This window comes from Oncorhynchus tshawytscha, linkage group LG04, assembly GCF_018296145.1.
Source record: "Oncorhynchus tshawytscha isolate Ot180627B linkage group LG04, Otsh_v2.0, whole genome shotgun sequence".
In the NCBI taxonomy this organism is placed as follows: Eukaryota; Metazoa; Chordata; class Actinopteri; order Salmoniformes; family Salmonidae; genus Oncorhynchus; species Oncorhynchus tshawytscha.
The window spans coordinates 55297819-55322640 of NC_056432.1; the positions used below are offsets into that span (position 1 = coordinate 55297819).

Consider the following 24822-nt stretch of genomic DNA (forward strand, 5'->3'; position numbering starts at 1 on the left):
TATAATGTACAGACAAAGGTATGGTAGGATGTGAATACAGTGGAGGTAAACCTAGGTATTGAGTGATGAAGATAGAGATATTGTCTCTAGAAACATCATTAAAACCAGGAGATGTCATTGCATGTGTGGGTGGTGGAACTAATAGGTTAGATAAGGTATAGTGAGCAGGACTAGAGGCTCTAAAGTGAAATAAGCCAATAAACACTAACCAGAACAGCAATGGACAAGGCATATTGACATTAAGGAGAGGCATGCTTAGTCGAGTGATCAAAAGGGTGCAGTGAGTAAAGAGGTTGGGGGTCACGGCGATTTAGACAGCTAGCCAGGCCATCGGTAGCAAGCTAGCATAGGATGGAGATCTGTTATTAGCCACCTCTTGCGTTCCGTCAGTAGATTAGAGGGGTTCCGTGTGGTAGAGGGGATTAATCCAAATCACACAACAACAAAAATATATATATATATATAATTATAGAGGCCCAGGAAGAAGAAAAATAAATAAATAATAATAATAAAATAAATAAATAAATTGTCCGATTGTCTATTCAGATAGCAGCCGATAAGACAGCTAACGGTTAGCGGGCCGCAGATGGGAGTTCAGGTAACGTCGCGACGGAGGAGCCAGCCGGATAACTCCTTCATCGACAGTCCAGTTGTGAAGGCCCGGTGGGGCTCCGCGTAGGCAGTAAAACGGATCCGGATAGGTGATTGTAGCCCAGGAGTGATTGATGGAACTCTTCAGCTGGCTAGCTCCGGAATAATTGATGTTTGCTCCGGAATCGACGAAAGCCGATAGTCACACGGATAGCAGCTAGCTAGCTGTGAGATCCAGGTATGAATGTCCAGAGTTAGCGGTTGAAATCCAGGGAGATGGAGAGAAAAATTGGTCCGGTGTGTTCGGTTCCGAGCCGCGCTGCGCCGTATAAAACTGGCGATAGATTTTCGAGCTAAAGGATAGCTGATGACCACAAACCGTGGTTAGCTAAATACTAATGATTAGCCAGTAAAGAAGCTAACTAGCTTCTGATTAGCTTCTGATTAGCTTCTGGATTAGCTTCTGGCTAGCCTCTGGCTAGCTTCTGGCTAGCTCCTGGCTAGCTTCTGGCTAGTTTCTGGCTAGCTTCTTGGAGGATTACAGATTTGAGGTAAATAATACTTTTTTATAAATATAAATTGGTGTGGCGGGTTGCAGGAGAGTGTTTTGAAGATGAGTTTATGGAAAATTAAAAAATATATATAAAAAGGTATGTGAAAAAAGTTGTAAATATATATACGGGACACGACAAGATGAGGACAAAAGACGTCTGAACTGCTATGCCATCTTGGAAAAGTAATATAGCCTACAACTTCACAAAAAGTCCATTGTTTATTTTAGACAAGTCTAAAGAAGCATGAAATGAAGGAAATGTAGTCCATTTCAGAAGAACAGAATAGCACACTCTGAGTTGTCTTTATGTTAGGTCCTGATGTGGCTATGCCTAATGGCTGTGGGCTACGCTAGTTCATTTAGCAGACAAGATTTGCTTATAATTCCGTGGCGTTATTTTATATTATTTTATAGTATTCAAAATACTATTTTGCGAAGGCTGTACACACTTCAATAGTCTCTCATTCACAATTTGACAGGCACTTCATAATTCCTCGAATTTCACGACAGCAATCCCCTTTGTGGCCGTAATGCACCCTAAAAAAATCCATGCCTTTTGCTGTCTGCGGGGCTGCATTGTGCCCTTCTCCGTGTGCGCTGTGCATTCCGAAGCGTCTCTCCCTCACACTGCTCTCTGTCACATGATCGGGTCTTTCTCACAGGCTACAAGTTAAGACAGACACGTCGGGGACGCAACTGCGCGCGTCCCAATCCAATTCCGAGGTGCATATTGAAGATGTTTTTTTTCGTCAGCCAACAAGATGAGTAGGCCTAACGAACAGCAAAAGCACTAGCCTATGTCAATGTACTATCCCCCACAGTACAAAAGTCGACCAATTCTATTCTGTGAGATAAATAAATATTCCAAACATAGTCTGGGACAGTTGTGGGATGCGATAGATCCCAAATGAATACAAACCTTTTTATGAAATGTGGCTGACTCAACAGATCAGAACGTTTAGCTTAAAATGTTGATAAACTAGGCTATTTCTTCACATTATAAGCGCAGCATTGCTCACATGGTAGTAGGCGAATGTTCCATTAGCGGAAAAAAGACCATAATCAAAAGTGGCCGCAAATGCGATTATGCATGTAATGCTTTTAATATAAAGGTGCATTATTGTGAAAATGATCTTCCCCAAACTTGAAACTCACACGCTGCTTATGTATGCCAGTTAGGCTCTACACCCCTTTTAATGCGGATTCATGTGTTTCATTTTAAGAAGTTATTTGCCCACTTTAGTTGTGATACAAAGCTTATTAAAACATATAGGCCTATGGGCTAGGCTGCATGAGGTGTGCGACTATGATTCGAACAAGCAAAAAAAAAGCCATTGTCTTACGCGGGGAAGAAATACTTGTCATCTATGCACTTAAATAGCGAATGGAGGACGCTTTTCCCCATGGTTTATTTTCATGCCAGCCAGGTTGGCTATACTCCTGTTGTAAATATAAGCAATATTAGGAGAGTTGAGAAATAAATATAGTAGGCCTAGCCTATAGAAAGCTGATCCTCCTTTTTTTAGTAGAGACCATCACTCTGTTTTCTCCCGCATTTGCATAGCCTATAGAAATGTTGCGCAACATGAGCTCATGGGCTCTCATGAAGTGTTTGATTAGATGTTCGATTCGATTTGCATTGATGTCAGAGTGATTAGAGGGACAATAGAGTGCTGAGTTCCAGGCAGTTAGCAAGTTTGGCAGGCTACTAATGACCAGCAGCAGCATCAGAGCTTGGAGAAGCCTAATTATAGTGACTAAACAGTCATGTGGAATTTGACTGCCTTCATGACTCGTGACCGCCGGTGTGGCGGTAATAGTCACCGCAACAGCCCTAGTACTGTCCAACTAACCAGTGTCTCTGTTTTGTGTTTGAATCTGCAGGTAGCCAACTGAGTAAAGATGACCATGCACTCCTGAGTGCACAGCATCGCTTGTGTTTCCTGCTTTTTCCTGGATCATCATCGGCTCAGTGATGAACCACACCCCTAGCCCCCACATGGCCGAGGCCGCTAAGTCCGGGGCGGGCCTGCTCTGTGGCCTGGGCCTGGGGCCGGACAGGGTCCGCTCTCCTGATAGCCTGACCCACACGCCCAGCCCCACGGGGGGCACCCCCAGCTCCAGCCCTCCTCTGCTGCTCTCCCCTGGCCTGGGCGAGTCTGGGGACTGGGAGAGCCGTGAGGAGCTGCGTCTGAGGGAGCTGGAGGAGGCCAGGGCACGAGCTGCCCAAATGGAGAAGACCATGCGCTGGTGGTCGGACTGCACAGCCAACTGGAGGGAGAAGTGGAGCAAGGTGCGCTCCGAGAGGAATCGGGCACGGGACGAGGTGCGGCAGCTCCGACAGAGGCTGGACGCCCTGACCAAGGAGCTGACAGGCGCAAGGCGGGAGCGGCAGGAACTGGCCTCCGAGAACGAGACACTCAGACAGGAAGCACTGCGTCTCCGAGCTGACCAGGCCTCACCATCCCACGCCCCCTCAGCACCACCTTCCTCCTCCTCCACCCCATCCTCCTCCTCCTCACAGCCCCTTGTGGACAGTAAGCAGGACAGGGTGGGCGAGGGGCACGGGTCACCAGAACAGGAACCAGTGAGAGATGTGGACACAGATAAACCTGACAGACAGAAGGTGAGAGAATGGTCACACACTCTAGACCCAAACAATGTCAGTAAGAGACACACTCCAGTACACCATAACCCAGAACAGTCAGAGAATAGGTTGCACAGGGGAAGGTTGGTCTGAGGTCTTGGTAGAAGATAGAGCATCAGTCACTTATTTAGGCCAGTGTTTCATCTTGTTAATGAAGAGCCAGCCAGCAGATATGTCTCAGAGCTTAACCTCCAGCATTGTGCTTCAGTGGGAGCTCTGCTGAAGTGTAGCTGTTGTTCTTAAAATAGAATCCCCCCCCCCCCTGCACAACCCTATCTTCTACCCAGGGGGCACAGATTGGGTACTGCAGCCTTGGAACCCAATTCCCTCTCTATGAGCCTCATATTTTCAGACATTTTGAAGGGAAGGAATAATTCCCTGTTAGACACAGGGAATGAAACAAGTTTCCTGTCACAGAAAAGCCTGTCATCTTGCATGATTGGAAGGCGTTGTAGCTGTTGGTGTCCTCAGATGTACCGTTGTCAACTAGACACACAGTCAAAATAGAAGGAGAAAAAAAACCTCCCTGAGCTGGCTCATCAGGTGTATTCAACTCTTTTAAAACTCGTCGTTGAGAGCTGGACAAGATGAGGTTTCTGTTTTTAGGGAAAATGTGAATCGTGGCACGGGGTGTTCAGCTGTATGCATCTCAAGCAGCAGTGAATACAGATCAGTGTCATTAGCAATCTGACTTGACCTTCAGCCAACTCACACATGGGGGGGGCTAGCCGTTTCCATGGAAACACTCGACAGACACACTTTCACACCCGTACAGAGCAGGAGGTTCACTTCAGGCATGAAAGGCAATGGTGATAACCGTGCTCATTTTCCCAGTCTGGAGCCAAAGGGAACACAGAAAATAAGTGAATAATGAGAAGACATACAACGCAACCTGGAGAAGAATGTCCAGTCAGATTCTTCCTCAGTGGCTCACCATGGGCCAACATACACACTGAGTTCTCCCTAGGCAAGCAGCTGGCCATTTGTAATAACTCACCGTTGGATAAACAGCAGCATGAAGCTGAGCTGGGCATTGTGGGGATGCACACATACAATCCCATTTCCTGCCCCTTCATTGTTCTCTCCCTCAGTTTTACACAGACACGCTGATTGCTTCCACATGTGGCGGGCTGAGTGAGAGGAGCGGCGCTACCCGCTCACCTCCACCTCATACGTTAACCTCTAGGTCCCCCTGCTGGCCACCACTGGTAACAGCCTGTGTTTTTCCCTCCCGTCTGATGGTTGTGCTCTTGTGCTCAGCTCTCCCAGTAACAGGAAGTTGGCAGAGGGTCCGGAGCCCTGTGTGGCTCCCAGAGACATGAAGAGACAGAAAGAAAAAGGCAGTGTTTGATTACTCAGTGAAGCGGCCCGGGAATTACATTTTTACAGACAGGAAATTGGGATAGGGGATAATATGATAGCTGCTGTACCGGTGCTGTTGAGCTAGGAAAAAACCTGGCTCCCTGGTGGGGTTTAATTAAGAAAAGTAAATATTTGAGTCTAGGAGTCAGCTTCGCTCTCCAGCCTTCTCGCTTGGAGTGGAGCTGTGATGGCTGACGTCGGGGTTTCAGAGTGGGGTGACTCCCCTGCATGGTTCATCTAATCAAATCAAATGTGATCTGTCACATGCTTCGTAAACAACAGGTGTCGACTAACAGTGAATGAAGTTGCATAGATCCCTCTTCCTCTTTCCTCTCTCCTTTCTGGTCATTCTCCCGGATTCTCCCATTTACTTATGCCCTCGGTCCCTCCCTCCCTTACTCCCTTCCACCTGTCATTCTGTTCTTTCTATCCCTCCCTTCCCCTAGGAGCTGGAGCTGTTGGAGTCCGTGCTAAGGTCCAAGGCGGAAGGTCCAGACTCGTGGGACGCCCGTAGTGCCAGCAGCCTGCGTTCTGCCCTGAGTCGTCAGGACCGCAGCCGGCTGCTCTGGGATGACATCGCTGCCATGGAGGAGGACCCCGGCAAGATCAACGCCCTCCAGCTCCGCCTTGACGAATCACAGAAGGTCCTGCTCAAGGAACGCGAGTAAGGAGAGGGGATCAAGGGAGTAGGAAGGAAGACCATGTTTAGAGAGGTTGAGGAATGTTCAAGTATGTGAAGGTGCTTTCCTCAGACAAACAGTGGGGCAAAAAAATATTTAGTCAAATCAAATCAAATCAAATTTTATTTGTCACATACACATGGTTAGCAGATGTTAATGCGAGTGTAGCGAAATGCTTGTGCTTCTAGTTCCGACAATGCAGTAATAACGAACAAGTAATCTAACTAACAATTCCAAAAAACTACTGTCTTATACACAGTGTAAGGGGATAAAGAATATGTACATAAGGATATATGAATGAGTGATGGTACAGAGCAGCATAGGCAAGATACAGTAGATGATATCGAGTACAGTATATACATATGAGATGAGTATGTAAACCAAGTGGCATAGTTAAAGTGGCTAGTGATACATGTATTACATAAGGATGCAGTCGATGATATAGAGTACAGTATATACGTATGCATATGAGATGAATAATGTAGGGTAAGTAACATTATATAAGGTAGCATTGTTTAAAGTGGCTAGTGATATATTTACATCATTTCCCATCAATTCCCGTTATTAAAGTGGCTGGAGTTGAGTCAGTGTCATTGACAGTGTGTTGGCAGCAGCCACTCAATATTAGTGGTGGCTGTTTAACAGTCTGATGGCCTTGAGATAGAAGCTGTTTTTCAGTCTCTCGGTCCCAGCTTTGATGCACCTGTACTGACCTCGCCTTCTGGATGACAGCGGGGTGAACAGGCAGTGGCTCGGGTGGTTGATGTCCTTGATGATCTTTATGGCCTTCCTGTAGCATCGGGTGGTGTAGGTGTCCTGGAGGGCAGGTAGTTTGCCCCCGGTGATGTGTTGTGCAGACCTCACTACCCTCTGGAGAGCCTTACGGTTGAGGGCGGTGCAGTTGCCATACCAGGCGGTGATACAGCCCGCCAGGATGCTCTCGATTGTGCATCTGTAGAAGTTTGTGAGTGCTTTTGGTGACAAGCCGAATTTCTTCAGCCTCCTGAGGTTGAAGAGGCGCTGCTGCGCCTTCTTCACGATGCTGTCTGTGTGAGTGGACCAATTCAGTTTGTCTGTGATGTGTATGCCGAGGAACTTAAAACTTGCTACCCTCTCCACTACTGTTCCATCGATGTGGATGGGGGGTGTTCCCTCTGCTGTTTCCTGAAGTCCACAATCATCTCCTTAGTTTTGTTGACGTTGAGTGTGAGGTTATTTTCCTGACACCACACTCCGTGGGCCCTCACCTCCTCCCTGTAGGCCGTCTCGTCGTTGTTGGTAATCAAGCCTACCACTGTTGTGTCGTCCGCAAACTTGATGATTGAGTTGGAGGCGTGCGTGGCCACGCAGTCGTGGGTGAACAGGGAGTACAGGAGAGGGCTCAGAACGCACCCGTGTGGGGCCCCAGTGTTGAGGATCAGCGGGGAGGAGATGTTGTTGCCTACCCTCACCGTCAGGAAGTCCAGTACCCAGTTGCTCAGGGCGGGGTCGAGACCCAGGGTCTCGAGCTTGATGACGAGCTTGGAGGGTACTATGGTGTTGAATGTCGAGCTGTAGTCGATGAACAGCATTCTCACATAGGTATTCCTCTTGTCCAGATGGGTTAGGGCAGTGTGCAGTGTGGTTGAGATTGCATCGTCTGTGGACCTATTTGGGCGGTAAGCAAATTGGAGTGGGTCTAGGGTGTCAGGTAGGGTGGAGGTGATATGGTCCTTGACTAGTCTCTCAAAGCACTTCATGATGACGGATGTGAGTGCTACGGGCGGTAGTCGTTTAGCTCAGTTACCTTAGCTTTCTTGGGAACAGGAACAATGGTGGCCCTCTTGAAGCATGTGGGAACAGCAGACTGGTATAGGGATTGATTGAATATGTCCGTAAACACACCGGCCAGCTGGTCTGCGCATGCTCTGAGGGCGCGGCTGGGGATGCCGTCTGGGCCTGCAGCCTTGCGAGGGTTAACACGTTTAAATGTCTTACTCACCTCGGCTGCAGTGAAGGAGAGGCCGCATGTTTTCGTTGCAGGCCGTGTCAGTGGCACTGTATTGTCCTCAAAGCGGGCAAAAAGTTATTTAGTCTGCCTGGGAGCAAGACATCCTGGTCCGTGACTGGGCTGGATTTCTTCCTGTAGTCCGTGATTGACTGTAGACCCTGCCACATGCCTCTTGTGTCTGAGCCGTTGAATTGAGATTCTACTTTGTCTCTGTACTGGCGCTTAGCTTGTTTGATAGCCTTGCGGAGGGAATAGCTGTACTGTTTGTATTCAGTCATGTTACCAGACACCTTGCCCTGATTAAAAGCAGTGGTTCGCGCTTTCAGTTTCACACGAATGCTGCCATCAATCCACGGTTTCTGGTTAGGGAATGTTTTAATCGTTGCTATGGGAACGACATCTTCAACGCACGTTCTAATGAACTCGCACACCGAATCAGCGTATTCGTCAATATTGTTATCTGACGCAATACGAAACATCTCCTAGTCCACGTGATGGAAGCAGTCTTGGAGTGTGGAGTCAGCTTGGTCGGACCAGCGTTGGATAGACCTCAGCGTGGGAGCCTCTTGTTTTAGTTTCTGTCTGTAGGCAGGGATCAACAAAATGGAGTCGTGGTCAGCTTTTCCGAAAGGGGGGCGGGGCAGGGCCTTATATGCGTCGCGGAAGTTAGAGTAACAATGATCCAGGGTCTTTCCACCCCTGGTTGCGCAATCGATATGCTGATAAAATTTAGGGAGTCTTGTTTTCAGATTAGCCTTGTTAAAATCCCCAGCTACAATGAATGCAGCCTCCGGATAAATCGTTTCCAGTTTGCAGAGAGTTAAATAAAGTTCGTTCAGAGCCATCGATGTGTCTGCTTGGGGGGGGATATATACGGCTGTGATTATAATCGAAGAGAATTCTCTTGGTAGATAATGCGGTCTACATTTGATTGTGAGCCACCAATTGTGCAAGTTCTCCCACTTAAAAAGATGAGAGAGGCCTGTAATTTTCATCATAGGTACACTTCAACTATGACAGACAAAAAATCCAGAAAATCACATTGTAGGATTTTTAATGAATTTATTTGCAAATTATGGTGGAAAATAAGTATTTGGTCACCTACAAACAAGCAAGATTTCTGGCTCTCACAGACCTGTAACTTCTTCTTTAAGAGGCTCCTCTGTCCTCCACTCGTTACCTGTATTAATGGCACCTGTTTGAACTTGTTATCAGTATAAAAGACACCTTTCCACAACCTCCAACAGTCACACTCCAAACTCCACTATGGCCAAGACCAAAGAGCTGTCAAAGGACACCAGAAACAAAATTGTAGACCTGCACCAGGCTGGGAAGTCTAAATCTGCAATAGGTAAGCAGCTTGGTTTGAAGAAATCAACTGTGGGAGCAATTATTAGGAAATGGAAGACATACAAGACCACTGATAATCTCCCTCGATCTGGGGCTCCACGCAAGATCTCACCCCGTGGGGTCAAAATGATCGCAAGAACGGTGAGCAAAAATCCCAGAACCACACGGGGGGACCTAGTGAATGACCTGTAGAGAGCTGGGACCAAAGTAACAAAGCCTACCATCATTAACACACTACGCCAGGGACTCAAATCCTGCAGTGCCAGACGTGTCCCCCTGCTTAAGCCAGTACATGATTGGGAGAATGTCATATGGTCAGATGAAACCAAAATATAACTTTTTGGTAAAAACTCAACTCGTCCTGTTTGGAGGACAAAGAATGCTGAGTTGGATCCAAAGAACACCATACCTACTGTGAAGCATGGGGGTGGAAACATCATGCTTTGGGGCTGTTTTTCTGCAAAGGGACCAGGACGACTGATCCGTGTAAAGGAAAGAATGAATGGGGTCATGTATCGTGAGATTTTGAGTGAAAACCTCCTTCCATCAGCAAGGGCATTGAAGATGAAACGTGGCTGGGACTTTCAGTATGACAATGATCCCAAACACACCGCCCGGGCAACGAAGGAGTGGCTTCGTAAGACGCATTTCAAGGTCCTGGAGTGGCCTAGCCAGTCTCCAGATCTCAACCCCATAGAAAATCTTTGGAGGGAGTTGAAAGTCCGTGTTGCCCAGCAACAGCCCCAAAACATCACTGCTCTAGAGGAGATCTGCATGGAGGAATGTGCCAAAATACCAGCAACAGTGTGTGAAAACCTTGTGAAGACTTACAGAAAACGTTTGACCTCTGTCATTGCCAACAAAGGGTATATAACAAATTATTGAGAAACTTTTGTTATTGACCAAATACTTATTTTCCACCATAATTTGCAAATAAATTCATTAATAATCTTACAATGTGATTTCTGGATTTTTTTTTCTCATTTTGTCTGTCATAGTTGAAGTGTACCTATGATGAAAATTACAGGCATCTCTCATCTTTTTAAGTGGGAGAACTTGCACAATTTGTGGCTGACTAAATACTTTTTTGCCCCACTGTATTATAGCTCGTATGGAATTTGGAGCCATGCGAGACACCTTTCACAATGCATCCGTCCATCATATTTCATGATCAAATTTGCGTTAATGTTGAGTGTATGGAAAGTGTAGACTCGTAACTGCTCTGTCTCTTCTCTGTTCCACCCTGGCTGAGATGCCAGTCTCATAATTTACAAGCAGAGCTTCCTGTTTTTTTGGCCTGAGCTCGGCTCTGGCACCGCTGCAGCTTCCCGCTCTCGCCAACACTACCATCAGCCCCATGATCTTTTCCATTAGAATCATAACTGTTGTCTGAGCTCTCTGGAGGCTGCTGATTTCCCCGCTAGTGATTGGTCTGCATCTCAGGTCCACCAATCTGGCAGAGCCCGTCTGTCTGTAAGACTGGTTTCTGTAGGGCTATTCTGCAACATTCTGGACCATTCATTCTGTCAGTGCCATAGGCACCCTGCTGACCTCAGGAGAAGACATTTATATTCGCCCAGAAAGTTGAAGTCAGCTGTCACTTTTAGCCAGCCACGACATCTATCCAACTCGGTGTGGATGGCATCATGGTTACATAGGATTTTGGGGACACCGGTTCTGTCAAGTCTCTTCCTTCAAAAAACATATTGAATAGGCACAGCTATTTTCCTGTATTAAATATTCAGAACTAATAGTGTGTATGTTTTCGATGGTTCTCTGAAGGTTTGGGATCTATCTCTGTTGAATAGTCATCACCTATGTTGCTCGAGCAGTATTTAACCAACTTCTCTTCTCTCCCCAGGGATAAGCATGCACTCAGCAAGAGCATAGAAAAGCTGGAAACAGAGCTGAACCAATGGAAACTCAAATACGAGGAGCAGAACAAGACCAAGCAGGAGGCCATGAAACAGGTGAGATTGAGGGTCACTTCTACCTTCCGATCCCTCCAACACCCGTCCAGGGGACGTATACATCAAACGGGGTAAAGGCATCAAACGTCAGCCCTTTGATCCTGGTGGCCTTAGAAGTGTTGACATCATATTGGCCATACCCCCCCCATACCTACGTCAATACAGCCTGGCAGACTGGCACACATCCACCTCACACAGACACACCTGCTGAGACAGCAGCTTCAAAGAGCCAGAGCCGCCGGCTCAGGGTGTGTTTACAAGAGACTGCCACTAGGAGGCACTCTGTGCTCAGAGCAGACAAGCTCTGTGTGTGTGTGTGTGTGTGTGTGTGTGTGTGTGTGTGTGTGTGTGTGTGTGTGTGTGTGTGTGTGTGTGTGTGTGTGTGTGTGTTGTGTGTGTCTTTCGATGTTATTAGAAAACCATGAATGGACTGGCAGGGTAGTCAGTGAAGACTGAAGAATCTCTCCGGATATCATCAAGGGAGGAGAGGAGAAGAGGTGGTAGAGGAGATGAGAAGAGGAGAGGAGAGATAAGAGGGATGAGAACAGTGAGAGCGGGAATTATTATTTGATGAGAAGGAGAGCGCAGAGAAGGAGAGGTGAAGGTTGAGCTGTGGCAGGTGCGCATTATGTGCCTGGACCACGGTGGGATCTCCGGGGTTAAAGGGAGAAAACACTGTAGCCTCCATAGCTGAGTGAGAACGTCATGTTGTATGGGAGCGTATCAACCTTGAAGGCGTCTCAGTTTATAGGAGGAGAGCGAACTAACACTAAGACCATGGATGCCAATATTTTTACCAAGGAGCTTAACACCTGTAGATGTTCTTGCTGTCTGGCTGTATCCATCTCTCTCTCTCTTTTCTCTCTCTCTTTTCTCTCTCTCTCTCTCTCTCTCTCTCTCTCTCTCTCTCTCTCTCTCTCTCTCTCCTCTTTCCTCTCTCTCTCTCTCTCTCAGCTCAACATGTTGAAGGAGGTACACCAGGATGAGTTGGGTCGTATGTCTGAGGACCTGGAGGATGAGCTGGGAGCACGCACTAGTATGGACAAGAAACTGGCCGAGCTACGAGCAGAGGTGAGGCTTAAGAACACAGCCAGTTGGCTTTTAAGCATCTATAATGGGTTGTAATGGATCTCAAATCCCTTTACACTTAATGGGGGTAATTCAGTCCATTCAACATCAATTGAACTCAAATTGACACTTGTCTCTAACTGTGACCCACTAGTTGACATGGTGGAAGTGGGAGCTGGCTGGGTGGTCAGTGTGTCCCTCACGTACTAAGTTGTCATTTTTGGAGAGTATATTTCACTCCTGTGGCTTATGGTGGAGTGGAACGAGTCCTCTCCTTTGAAGTGTTCTTTTAGAGCGCCTTCCTCCCATCGCCTGTCCCCCCTCAGAGGAGCTGCCCCCGGGGGCCCGACACCAGTCCACTGTCAGCCCCACGTGCCTCACGCCTCTCCTCTCTTTTCTCTCCCTCTCCTGTATTCTTCCTCATTGCCCCAGCAGCAACATCCTCCCGGCTCAACGCCGCTCAAATATCAGCCGTGAGAATACACCCTGAGCATGTTTAATGGCTCTGCTCTGATGGCTGGCAGGCCCGGGCTGAAGGAAAGGAGAGTATGATAAAAATTCTAATGGAGAGCCCCTTCACTTGTCGAGCGTTTACAAAGGGCTTTACTGTCACGACCTGGACACTGGTGCTCTGACTGACTGACTGCATATTCCCCTCTGGTACAGCGATTGGTTGATTCAACGTTCCCTCTGACCTCGTTCCTCTCCCTCTGATTTGACATGGTTTCCCCTCCCACTCCTCCTCAGATGGAGCGGCTGCAGGTGGAGAACGCTGCCGAGTGGGGCCGGCGGGAGCGCCTGGAGACCGAGAAGCTGGCGCTTGAGAGGGACAACAAGAAGCTGCGGGCGCAGACGGAGGACCTGGAGGAACAGCTGGCCCGTAAACGGCGGCAGGCGGCCAGTGCCCTGGACACTGACCTCAAGACCATCCAGACTGAGCTGTTTGAGAGGAACAAGGTGAGCGCAGAGAGAAGGAACCCCCTGCACCTCTGACTCCCCCTTCTGTGCACCTCTGACTAAGGCACATATGGGAGGTTCACTAGTGTGGTCTACCCAGGAGTGGTTTCATACACCCCCCGGCGTTTACCCAAGCACCTACGATTTCATGTAGCTGACTAAACTCCACTTCAAGGTGAATGGAGTTTCTGATGAACTCCACCAAGGGAGTGCCGCAAGAGACCAGGCTTTGTGGAATTCAGCCTACATCGATTCGCCCAATGTCAATAATTCCAAAAATGTAAATGATGAAACGCTAACCTTGTACCTATGTTTGCCCTCTAGTTGTGTGCTTTTTCTTTGTTTGATGAAATCCATACTTTCAATAAAGGTGAATCAAATACAACCACAGGCTGTTTCCTTGTTGAGATTCAATTGGCACATGTGCAATTGCACTGTGTTGCCATCTTACAGCAACAGCAATGAGCAAACAGTCGGTGGTTGTATTTGATTAACGTTTCTTGAAAACTAAACGACGGAACAGCACCCCAAAGAAAAGCAAAGCTTAAAAGGTGTGTTTTAAGATCTCTTTAAAATATGTCCACAGTGTTGTCCCCCCTCAGGGTCTCTGGCAGGCTATTCCAGAGGCTGGGGGCATAATAGCTAAATGCTGCCTCTAGGTCCTAGACTCATGAAACAATATCATATAGATTTTTTATTTAACTAGGCAAGTCAGTTAAGAACAAATTCTTATTTTCAATGACAGCCTAGTGGGAAAACTGCCTTGTTCAGAAGCAGAACAACAGAGTTTTACCTTGTCAGCTCAGGTATTCTATCTCACAACCTCTCGGTTACTAGTCCAACGCTCTAACCACTAGGCTACCCTGCCGCCCCTGATATTTGACACCAGGTATCAATTTGTAAATAAAAAAAATATATATAAAAATGTGTCAGAACAGCCTCAATTTGTCAGGGCATGGACTGACTACAAGGTGTCAAAGGCATTCCGTAGAGATGCTGGCCAATGTTGACTCCAATACGTCCCACGGTTGTGTCAAGTTGCCTGGATGTCCTTTGGGTGGTGGACCATTCTTGATACACACAGGAAACTGATGAATGTGGAAAACCCAGCACCGTTGAAGTTCTTGACACACTCAAACCGGTGCACCTGCCACCTACTACCATACCCCGGTCAAAGGCATTGAAATACTTTGTCTTACCCATTCACCCTCTGAATGGCACACATACACAATCCATGTCTCGGTTGTCTCAAGGCTTCAAAATCCTTCTTTAACCTGACTCCTCCCCTTCATCTACACTGGTTGAAGTGGATTTAACAGGTGACATCAATAAGGGATCAGGGCTTTCACCTGGATTCACCTGGTCAGTCTGTGTCATGGAAAGAGCAGGTGTTCCTACTGTTTTTGTACACTCGGGGTGCAACATGTTCAGAACATCAAATCGCCTCAGCGTCATGATAATATCATAAGGTCTGTGGCAATCCTCCGCCCTACCTGTGACTAGGACATTTACATGCGAGTCATTTAGCAAACACTCTTATCCCAAATGAAATACAGGAGTAACGGCACATCAACAGCTTTTTGTTGTTCTGTGTATTTCGTCGGCTCAGGGATTCCAACCAGAGACGGTTCGCTTGCTGGCACAACACACTTAACCTCTAGGCTGTAGGATTAACACACGTCATGCCTTCCACCCCGAGGGATACTTATCTGCAAATAGTCTCACATGAACTGGGAGACAGAGAGAGGAGTGGAAAGGAAAGTGAATGTGGAGCACACAGACCGGCAGATGGAGATGGGGGGGGACCTTGAAATCTTCAATTCAAATCTGTCCCCGCCATGCACAGTGCTACACTGCCACAGGACCCAATTATCCCGTGCTGTCCATAAATTCTGCCCATGTCACAGAGATTAAGGACCCTTATCCGTCAAGAGCAGGTGGCCTGTTCCGACTGGGTAGTGTCCTTGTGCACTAGATGACATGAATGCATCATGTTGGATTGGGCTCAGTGCACTGCATGGCATGTAGCCATCCCACCAGTGCTTTTACGCATTACACGCTGTCTCTGCCTGGTTGTTGGACACGTAGGAAATATGCCTCTCATCGGGCACGTACGAAGCATGTGTTCATCAGACAGGGTCTCTAGCTGGCTGCTGTGGAATGAGAGCGCCGCACTCTGTGGCAACTGATCATGGGCGACACCTCGGGTCACCACTGAGAGAGAATAGAGGAGACGAGAGGATATGCTGCTCTCCCTCCATCTGTCCCTCCCTCCCTCCCGCCATTCTTCCCTCTCGATCTATCTCTGTCTGGGTGTAATCTCTGGGTCCAGCTGTGCCCTGTTTGAGGAATCTATGGCGGAATAAAAACATTCGGTGTTGGCTCGTTATGAGCACCGTCCGTCTCTCTCCAGGATTCCCAGATTTATAGACTGGGCCTAAAGCACCCTGCATCACTCTCTCTCTCTCTCTCTCTCTCTCTCTCTCTCCCGCACTCTCACTCAACACTCACTCTCCTTTAGCAACTTATTTACTCGCTCTTCCGCCCACTTGCTCACTCGCTTGCTCACTCGCTTGCTCACTCACTCACTCACTCACTCACTCACTCACTCACTCACTCACTCACTCACTCACTCACTCACTCACTCACTCACTCACTCACTCACTCACTCGTTCTCTCACCTGCCCACTCACCTACTCACTCTCTCTCGCGCGCGCGCGCTCTCACCCACCCACTCACTCATTCATTCTCTCTCTCTCATCCAGTCATTCTCACACACTCTCTGTCAGCCAGGGTGGGGTGGCGAGAGGGAGGAGGAGCAAAAAGATGGATGGATGAAGGATGGTAGCGAAAGAAAGAGGACAACAGGGAGTAAGTGAGAGTGTGGAGAGTAGAAGACCTGAAAAGAAGAGGCCAAGCACCAAGTATATCAAACCCAGATAAGGAATAGGATGTGTGTGTGTCTCCAGTATACAAATAGGCCAGGCCTGGAGACACTAAGACTGTGTGGCTGATGGATGTCCTTCCCTGTGTGTTGTTGAGGCAGGGTATCGATCGAGACAGGGGTAGAGAAACACGCAGAGCGATTAAGACACTGTGGTGACACCGACAAAGAACAAAGTGTGATTGATACCAAAATCATACCCATCCCCAGCCCAGGCTTTCTGAACAACTCACGGCCAGCTAGGAGATTGATGTCCTCTGTCGCGGTGCAATTCAAATGGCCTGAGGAGAGAGAGGGGGAATGGGACTGTGTTTGTGTGTGTTCCTGTGTGTTGTCATCCGTCTGGGTGTGTAGGCTAGTGTGGGTTTGTTCCCCCTGTGTGTGTGTGTGTGTGTGTGTGTGTGTGTGTGTGTGTGTGTGTGTGTGTGTGTGTGTGTGTGTGTGTGTGTGTGTGTGTGTGTGTGTGTGTGTGTGTAATGGTTCCATTGGTCACATTGAAGACAAGTTAAACTGCAGCCTATTGATGAAGAAAGTAAAGTGCAGAGAGAGAGAGAGGTAAAGAGAGGTTTGATACATGTATTTAATCAGAGCTGAGAGCCACAGTGCCGGTCACATCCTGTAGAGCAGGCCCGTGGTTTATCAGTGTGCTGTCTAAGCTGCCTGACACACACTACCCCTGTGTTCCCTACAGTCTATCTCTACTCTTCCTCCTCCCAGATGTCTCGTACAAGGCCAAGCCCTGTCTCCCCCTGTCTGTCTGTCTGTCTGTCTGTCTGTCTGTCTGTCTGTCTGTCTGTCTGTCTGTCTGTCTGTCTGTCTGTCTGTCTGCCTGCCTGCCTGCCTGCCTGCCTGCCTGTCTGCCTGCCTGCCTGCCTGTCTGTCTGTCTGTCTGTCTGTCTGTCTGTCTGTCTGTCTGTCTGTCTGTCTGTCTGTCTGCCTGCCTGTCTGCCTGCCTGCCTGCCTGCCTGCCTGCCTCTGTCTGTCTGTCTGTCTGTCTGTCTGTCTGTCTGTCTGTCTGTCTGTCTGTCTGTCTGTCTGTCTGTGAGCCTATCAGCAGTACTAACTCTACAGCATCCTTTAAACTGGAATTGTCCTGGTACTGTAGGTTGTCTTTGTTGAAGAAGTGGTTGTGGACTGTTTGTTGGTTGTTGTTGACTTTGATCCATGTTATTTTCTAGGAGGTGAGTCCCTTCTTCGTAGTGCCAGTCTGTAACAATGGGCCGTCAATGGGCCGTCCCTCTAGCCAACTGTGGCCCAGCCAAGAAGCATACACCCTTTACCGTCGCCAGCATCCCCACTGAGATCTGGCTTACCCTACCGTCTCACCATCTGCGTGTGTGTGTGCTCATGCATATGTGTCTGTCTGTGCGTGTGCCTGCGTGTGTGTGAGTGTGTGTGTGTGTCTGCGTTGCAGGTAGTTAATCATGAAGCCTCTGTAGATGATTATAGACTGCTACATATGCTGAAGGTGACAAGGAGAACTGCTCGGCTATATATTAGAATATTATACACCGGGCTTCATCTTTGATGCTCGATGAATAAGATGAATCCCACTAGGTGCAGAGACAAGCCCCTGCCCTCACTGACACACACACACACACACACAGACACACACACATGTACAGTTTAACCCCGATCTCTGTCTCTCACACACAAGGACTTACACTTACTCACACGTTTCTCTAATTTTCTCTGCCAACACTGCGTTCCTCCACATTATGAAGCCCTAGTAAACGATGTGACACATGTTCAGATGCCAGTACAGAAATGATATTTAATATAGAGCGCAGCGGGATTCTGTTGCAGCTTCATACACAGATCCAGACATCAGTGCGTAAACAAATCTTAGGTTAAAGATGAATGTGGAAGCACAGTTCCTAGTACTGTGTGAAGCGGCTGTGTGGGAGACAGAACAGGCAGAGAGAGAGAGAGAGAGAGAGAGAGAGAGAGAGAGGAGATCACCAAGTCAACCAGAGGAGGCTAGTGGGAGGAGCTATAGGAGGATGGGCTCATTGTAATGGCTGGAATGGAATCAAATGAAATGGTACCAAACACATGGAAACAACGTGTTTGACTCCGTTCCATTGATCCAATTCCAGCCATCAGTGTGAGCCCGTCCTCCCATAGTTCCTTCCACCAGCCTCCCCTGAGGTCAACCCTGTACAAGCTACAGAATTCAAACATCAGCTGTTTGAAACATCAAAGAAAGACAGAGTAAGGAGCTCAAGCTAACGCACTCACTCTGTTCTTTCTCTCCCCCATCTCTCTCTCTCTCTCTCCCCATCTCTCTCTTGCTCCCTCCCTCTTGCGCTCTCTTGCTCTCCATTTCTCTGTCCCCCTCTCTCTCTCTCTTTCTCTCTCTCTCGCTCTCTCTCGCCCTCTCTCTATCTGCCTCTTTCTCTCCTTCCTTCCTTCCTCTCTCTATCTCTCTTGCCCTCTCTCTGTGTTGCTCTCCCTCTCCTTCCTCTCTCTCTCTCTTTCTCTCCCCCCCTCTCTCTCTCTCCCACTCTTGCTTCCTATCTCTACAGCCTCTGTCTCCCCCTCTACTCCATCTGGATATGCCCACCGGTAAAATAAAGAGAGCTTTGTTTAATGACAAGCCTCCCAGTCTCTCACCAAGGACCGGAACCTTGGCCGTGAGGAGCCTCTCACCTCTCTGAGTGGGTTTGTGTCAGACCCAGCCAGATAACAGAAATCCTTGTGTAACAGTGAATAGAACATCATGTTTGGTGAGAAAAAGGTGTTGGAGTTGTTTTTTTCTGAAGCGTACAGGATTTTCTCTCTCTCTCTCTCTTTTTCTCTCTCTCTCTCTCTCTTTCTCTCTCTCTTTTTTTCTCTCTCTCTATCTCTCTCTCTCAATTCAATTCAAAGGGTTTTATTAGCATGGGAAACATATGTTTACATTGACAAAACAGCTGAAATAGATAATAAACAAAAGTTAAATAAACAATTAAAAATGAACAGTAAATATTAGGAATAGAGACATTTCAAAGGTCAGATTATGGCTACAGTATATACAGTCTCTCTCACTCTCTCTCGCTCTCTCCCGCTCTCTCTCTCTCTCTCTCTCTCTCTCTCTCTCTCAAACACAAGTAAACCCAACCAAACCTCTCCACCCCCTCCTCCATGCAATACAGCTGCAGCCTATAGGGCCAATATATCACCCCCACCTTCCTGAAACAGCTGCCCCTGCTCTACCCCCCCCCCAGGACCCTCCCATCTCCAGGAATAAAACCTGACTGCTCACCAATCACACTGATTAATGAGCCCATACACACTGCTCATCTGCTCTGCCTGAAAAATGGACTGACTCTCTCATACTGTTGATGCTGGTTAACAGGTTACACTAGTTAGTTAGCTTCATTGTCATCACAACATCTGTTGCATGGGTTTGCAATGTGTGCGTTTCATTGAGGGTGATACACTTAAATTGCGTTTGTGGCAGTGTGTGTGTGTACCTGTATCCACGTTCATTGTTTTGTTGTCCTTCTCTGCGCGCATGTGCGTGTGTATGTAAATGAGCTCTCCTGGCGTCTGGTAATAACATCTGGGGTTAATTAGTGTGAAATGATTTGTCTTGTTCCTCAGATTCAGGGTCTCCTGTCTCAGTACTTCTCCATTTGGACCTGCTGTGCCTTCCGTGAGGGCGTCTCCTCTTTCATATCCCCGTCGCTCTCGCCGCCTCCCCCTCCCCCCTTCCTCTCTCTCCCCCTCCCTCTGATACGCCATGAATGCTCTTTGTTCATCCGCAGCGTGCACAGCCTTGCATGACAAGGACGTCTGAATGTTGAACGTGCTGTCGCGCGCTATGTGACGGAGGGGAAGGAATCGTGCCACCGCCCACAGGACGTAACCGTCTCCCGTGTGTCAGAGTAGAACCAGTGGACTTCAGTCAGTGTGACGCAGCTCTTCCCCTGAAGTCCATTCAGCCTAAACAGGCCTGTTCATTGCAGGTAGGCCATGTGGCTTGTGCTCAGTGTAAAAGACTCCATTACTGCTTGCCTGAATGGCTTATTTATGAGTCTGGTCGCTAATGCAGCAGTTCGCAGGCAGCCCAGAGTTGTCATTAAGACTGACAGAGAGGGCTGGAGTGGCACGGAGTCCGACAAGGGACAGAGAGCAGGTACAGGAGATTGTAGGGGGGGTTGTCTCTGTGTGTTATGTGTTCCTGTGTGTGTGAAGGGTGAAAATAACTGCTATACTATAAATGTGTGGCAGGAGAAGCAGAGAGGAAGGCTTTTACTGATACCATGCAGAAACTGAGGTAATTTGAGGGAACATGCTTTTCAGGCTGGAGGACTGAGATAAATGTGTCTCTGTGTGTGTGTGTGACCGAGAGGGAGAGAGAGAGAGCAAAAGAGAGAGAAAGGCGAAAATCTGCCCTGATGTGTGCTCTGACAGGACAGACCCAGCTTCCTTCCCTCTCTCTCTCCAAGGAGCGGCTTTTCAACCTGACATTTATTCTCGGCTATGAGGAGAGAGGTACGTTACAGGGTGAGGGTCAGCAAAATATCTTTATGAGAAAGGGGGGAGGGGAACAGGACTAGAGGGAAAGGAGAGGTGTAAGGAAGGTTAGAGGAAAAAGGTATGGGTTTATATGGAAGGGGGTAGTCGTAGTGGTATGGATGTGGAAGAGAACAGAGCAGAGCAGTGGCATTTGTAGAGAAGTTAAACACTCGCTTTGAGGATGGCGAGCAAGAGCACCAGTATTGAAGTGAGAAGCCGGAGAGAAAGATGAGGTTAGGCCAAGGAGCGGGCGGCAGGGGCAGGTGTCGTAGGGCCGGGGCGTGGCCAGGGTAATGAGTTTGCTCCGTTGTCAGGTGCGTGGGGAGATGAACTCCAGCAGTTGCAGTTGGTGACCCCAATGCCATGCACCTGCTCCGTCAATTACTGCAGTTGGGCACTGCTATCCTACACAGGGGCAACCCGGGTCGGGGCCAGGTCTACTTGGAGGTGTCTGTGTGTGTTTATTATCGCCTATAGGGAGTCTCTACATCCTAGGCAGAGGGAGAGCTTTAGCTCTATTATGACGAAGTGTTTGCTTTGAAAATATTACAGATATTTAATTATGGATATTGCAGCCTGCAAACTGAATTTTAGACTGTGGTCGGTATGGTCCAGGGCAGACTGGTTGAGCCTTTAAGACCGTATTCAACCAGCCCAGTTGGATCCGTCTGTAGAATGGCAGGTATAGACAGTACCCAAGGACACGTTCAATTGCCAAACATTGTCGACGGTTCCAAAATGTTGTGTCTTGCTGAACACACCCCGGGGGAACTGTGTGAGCAGGCTGTCTGGCGGAGGTGTAGCCTGGGGGGGATAGGTGCTCCCCCTGGCAGCTCTTTGGTTCCTCTAGGGGGCCTCTGTGAATCACACACCTAGCTCAGTAGAGATGGGCTTATGGAGCCGTTAGCTGACTGTGGAACCATTACCACCCCAGTGCCCCCAGTTTCCCATTGATGAATCACTCTGGCACTATCTTCTCTCTCCCTCCCCCTCTCCCATTTACATAGACTTGATCTAATCCTGACCAATCGTGCTGGAGCATAGCAATAGGCTCCGTTCCCTCAGGCAGCCTCATAATCAACCCAATTCTACTATCCAGGGTATGTGTGTGTGTGTGTGTGTGTGTGTGTGTGTCTGTGTCTGTGTCTGTGTCTGCGTCTGTGGGTGGGCGTGCAGTGTGTAGGTCTAAATGAATACTATATTCCGTTTTATAATACCTGTAAGGGAATGTGGAGTGTGTAAGCGAGATTCCTGAACAATCATTGATGTCTGTGTATCTCTGTCTTGAATATGCATCTGTGTGTGTGTGCATGTGCTGCATGCATGGCCACAGTATGTGTGGGTCTCAATATACATGTATGAAAATATGCTAATGGGAGAGGATGAGGGGAAACGTTGTGGGTGGAGTGGGTGGAATGGGTGGAGTGGGTGGAGTGGGTGGAAGATATCATGTGTGAGTAATGTCTGTGTTGCATAAAGCTTTTTAGTCTTTCTCCATCTTGGCTTTAATTTAAAAAATATTTTTCGAACCTTTATTTCACTAGGCAAGTCAGTTAAGAACAAATTCTTATTTACAATGACGGCCTACCACGGCCGAACCCGGACGACGCTGGGCCAATTGTGCGCCGCCCCGTGGGACTCCCAATCGCGGCTGGATGTGATACAGCCTGGAATCGAACCAGGCTGTATCTGTTTGGCTGTTCAGTATGTGTTGGTAATTTTGTGTGTTGTGTCTTCGTGTTAATGTCAGTGTGTTTGTGGTTACTTTGACCGGAGTGTGTAGTGTATTGTGTCTAGTGTGTGTCTTTGTTTCAGTGCCAGCCGATGTTACGGCAGATTTCAGGGTCTTGGAGCCAGTCAAGGAGAAACATTTAACAGCAAGCCTTCAGTGACACCCTCCTTTATCTAGCTCCCTCCAACCAATCTCCCTCTCTTTATTTATTGACTAATTGGCTATGGGGCCGGGTTGTCTTACTGCTCGTGTGTGTTTCTGTCAACCTTGGTGTGAAAAGTGTATCTGTAAGGGTGTTTCCTACATGTGTCATTCCATGGCTCTTCATCTGTGTGTTACATTTGATGTGCTTTTTGGACAGATTACTTCCAGTGTGTGTGCGTGTGTGTGCGCACACACGCACTCCCAGCAGTGTGTCTGTGAATCAGTTTGAGTGCGAAATCTCCATCTCTCACCTCATCTCCAGTGAGTATCTTCATCATCATAGATCATTCATTAGTCTCTCCCTCGTGTTTTATGGAGACTCAGCTCTTAGCCCGGCAACTCTCCCTCCTCTCTCTATCGAAGCGGTCCCTTCACGGAGGACACTCAGACCCACATTACAGCTGAGTGAAACTTTTGATCCAGCAGTAGAGAATGCTGTCTGACTCTGCGGCGTCTCGCTGGCTTCCAAGATCCAAACTCTGAAGCGGTTCTTTGTCAGATGATGTGATGCAGTCACGCGTTTCTGAGTGCACTCTCTTTTCTTCTCTTGGATTTTTCTCTCGGTCATCTTTGCCTTCTTCTAGATCTTTCTCCCCCTTTTCTATTTTTCATGTCACTTTTTCTTCCGGGAAATTCCCTTTGTTCTTAGTCTTCACCTCTGCCCTGTTTATTCCTGCTCGCAGCCCCTCCCTTACCGCTCTCCTCCCTCTCATTCCCCCCCGTGTCTCCCCCTCCCTCTCTCCCTTTGTCTAAACTAGGCACTCGATGAGGGCATTCTCCCTGTCTGTCCTTGAGTGTCTCTATGCACATAGTATCAATACGACCCCCTTCCACTTAACCCCTATCACAATCACAATCTCACATCAATCAACCAAACAATTATCTGCACGAGGTCATACGTGACCGGGGATTTCCTGCTCAAAAGTACTGCTGATGTTAGTTTGATAAAAAGATACAAGGATGATAGTTGTATTAGTATTTAGGCTACAGTACACCAAATGGCAGTTTTGTGGATCAGGGTTCTGTGGTTACATTGTTCATTTCGAACGTTTTTGAAAACCTTGGTATTGTATCGTAAATCATCTTCCCCTTTTACAGTGGGCTCCTCCACTATCACCACACACACGGTCTCCGGGCCAGGTCTCCGGGCCAGATCTCCGGGCCAGATTGTTCTGTTCTATGTGCTGTACGATAGTAATCCATTTCACTGTCAAATTGCTTTATCAGCACGAGAGAAGAATTATTGCCAAAACGCACTTTGGAAATGGAATGATTGATTAACAATATTGGCATCCTAAAAAAATTTTTCATCAAGATTGTCAACGCAACGACATTCAGTAAAAACAACAATCAAGGATGTGGTTGTGTTACAAATGAAAAGCGGCAAAAAACATTAATCAACATACGATGGACAGTAGCGAGTCATCCTCGAGTCATGCATTGGTAGTCATGCACCAGGGTTAACTGTATTTTATACTGGGACTCCCATACGAGCCTCTAGAAGTAGGCCATGTCCTCGAATTGATGTGACCTAGAAACAAAGAGTCAAGGAACATTTTCTCTCCAGGTGGTCTGGGGAATCAAGTTTTTAAAATATTTTTTTTACAGGAGTTTGTGCGCGTGTGTTCTTATGTGTGTGTGTGTGTGTGTATCCCCTCATCCAGTCCTAGTCTTGGCAGTACTGGGAGTTGTGGGAGCCACATCATGCATGTGTTTTCACACAGTCTGGACACTTGATTATCACATTGAATTGTTCATGAACCATGTGCTCCCTCTAATCTCTCTCTCTCTCTCTCTCTCTCTCTCTCTCTCTCTCTCTCTCTCTCTCTCTCTCCCCCTCCCTCCCTCCCTCTCTCTCTCTCTCCCCCTCCCTCCCTCCCCTCCTCTCTCTCTCTCTCTCTCTCTCTCTCTCTCTCTCTCTCTCTCTCTCTCTCTCTCACTCTATTTCTCTCTTTCTCTCCCTTTCTCTCTCTTCTCCTGTACACAGCACTTTAGCTTCTCTGCTGTCACTCTAACCTAGCTGTGTGTTATTTAAAGTGTCTCTGTGTGTGAGCTAGTGTACCGGGCAGGGGGCAGTCACTGTGGGAGCCATATCCAGCCTGACAGAACACACGAAAGCCGCAGAAACACATCAATAATTCACCTTTAATCAAGGACTCAATCGGCCCGCTGAGACCAGTGGCAATGGATGCATTTCCCCTGTTGTGTGTCCATGGCCTCCCGGACTATTCCTCCCATCTTCCACTTCTCTGGTTCTACCTATGTGAG

General features: G+C 47.9%; 1 protein-coding gene across 2 annotated transcripts in view; it reads left to right on the plus strand.

Annotated features, from left to right (window-relative positions):
• LOC112249055 (coiled-coil domain-containing protein 102A) overlaps positions 1 to 24822 on the plus strand; it is a 77297-nt gene that overhangs the window by 32354 nt on the left and 20121 nt on the right. For both annotated transcript variants that reach the window (XM_042320913.1, XM_042320912.1), the window contains 5 exons: positions 3029 to 3770; positions 5600 to 5817; positions 11035 to 11143; positions 12098 to 12214; positions 12959 to 13168. In XM_042320913.1, coding sequence (XP_042176847.1) covers positions 3120 to 3770; positions 5600 to 5817; positions 11035 to 11143; positions 12098 to 12214; positions 12959 to 13168 — 1305 coding nt within the window. In that variant the 5' untranslated portion in view covers positions 3029 to 3119. The remainder of the gene's footprint in view (positions 1 to 3028; positions 3771 to 5599; positions 5818 to 11034; positions 11144 to 12097; positions 12215 to 12958; positions 13169 to 24822) is intronic.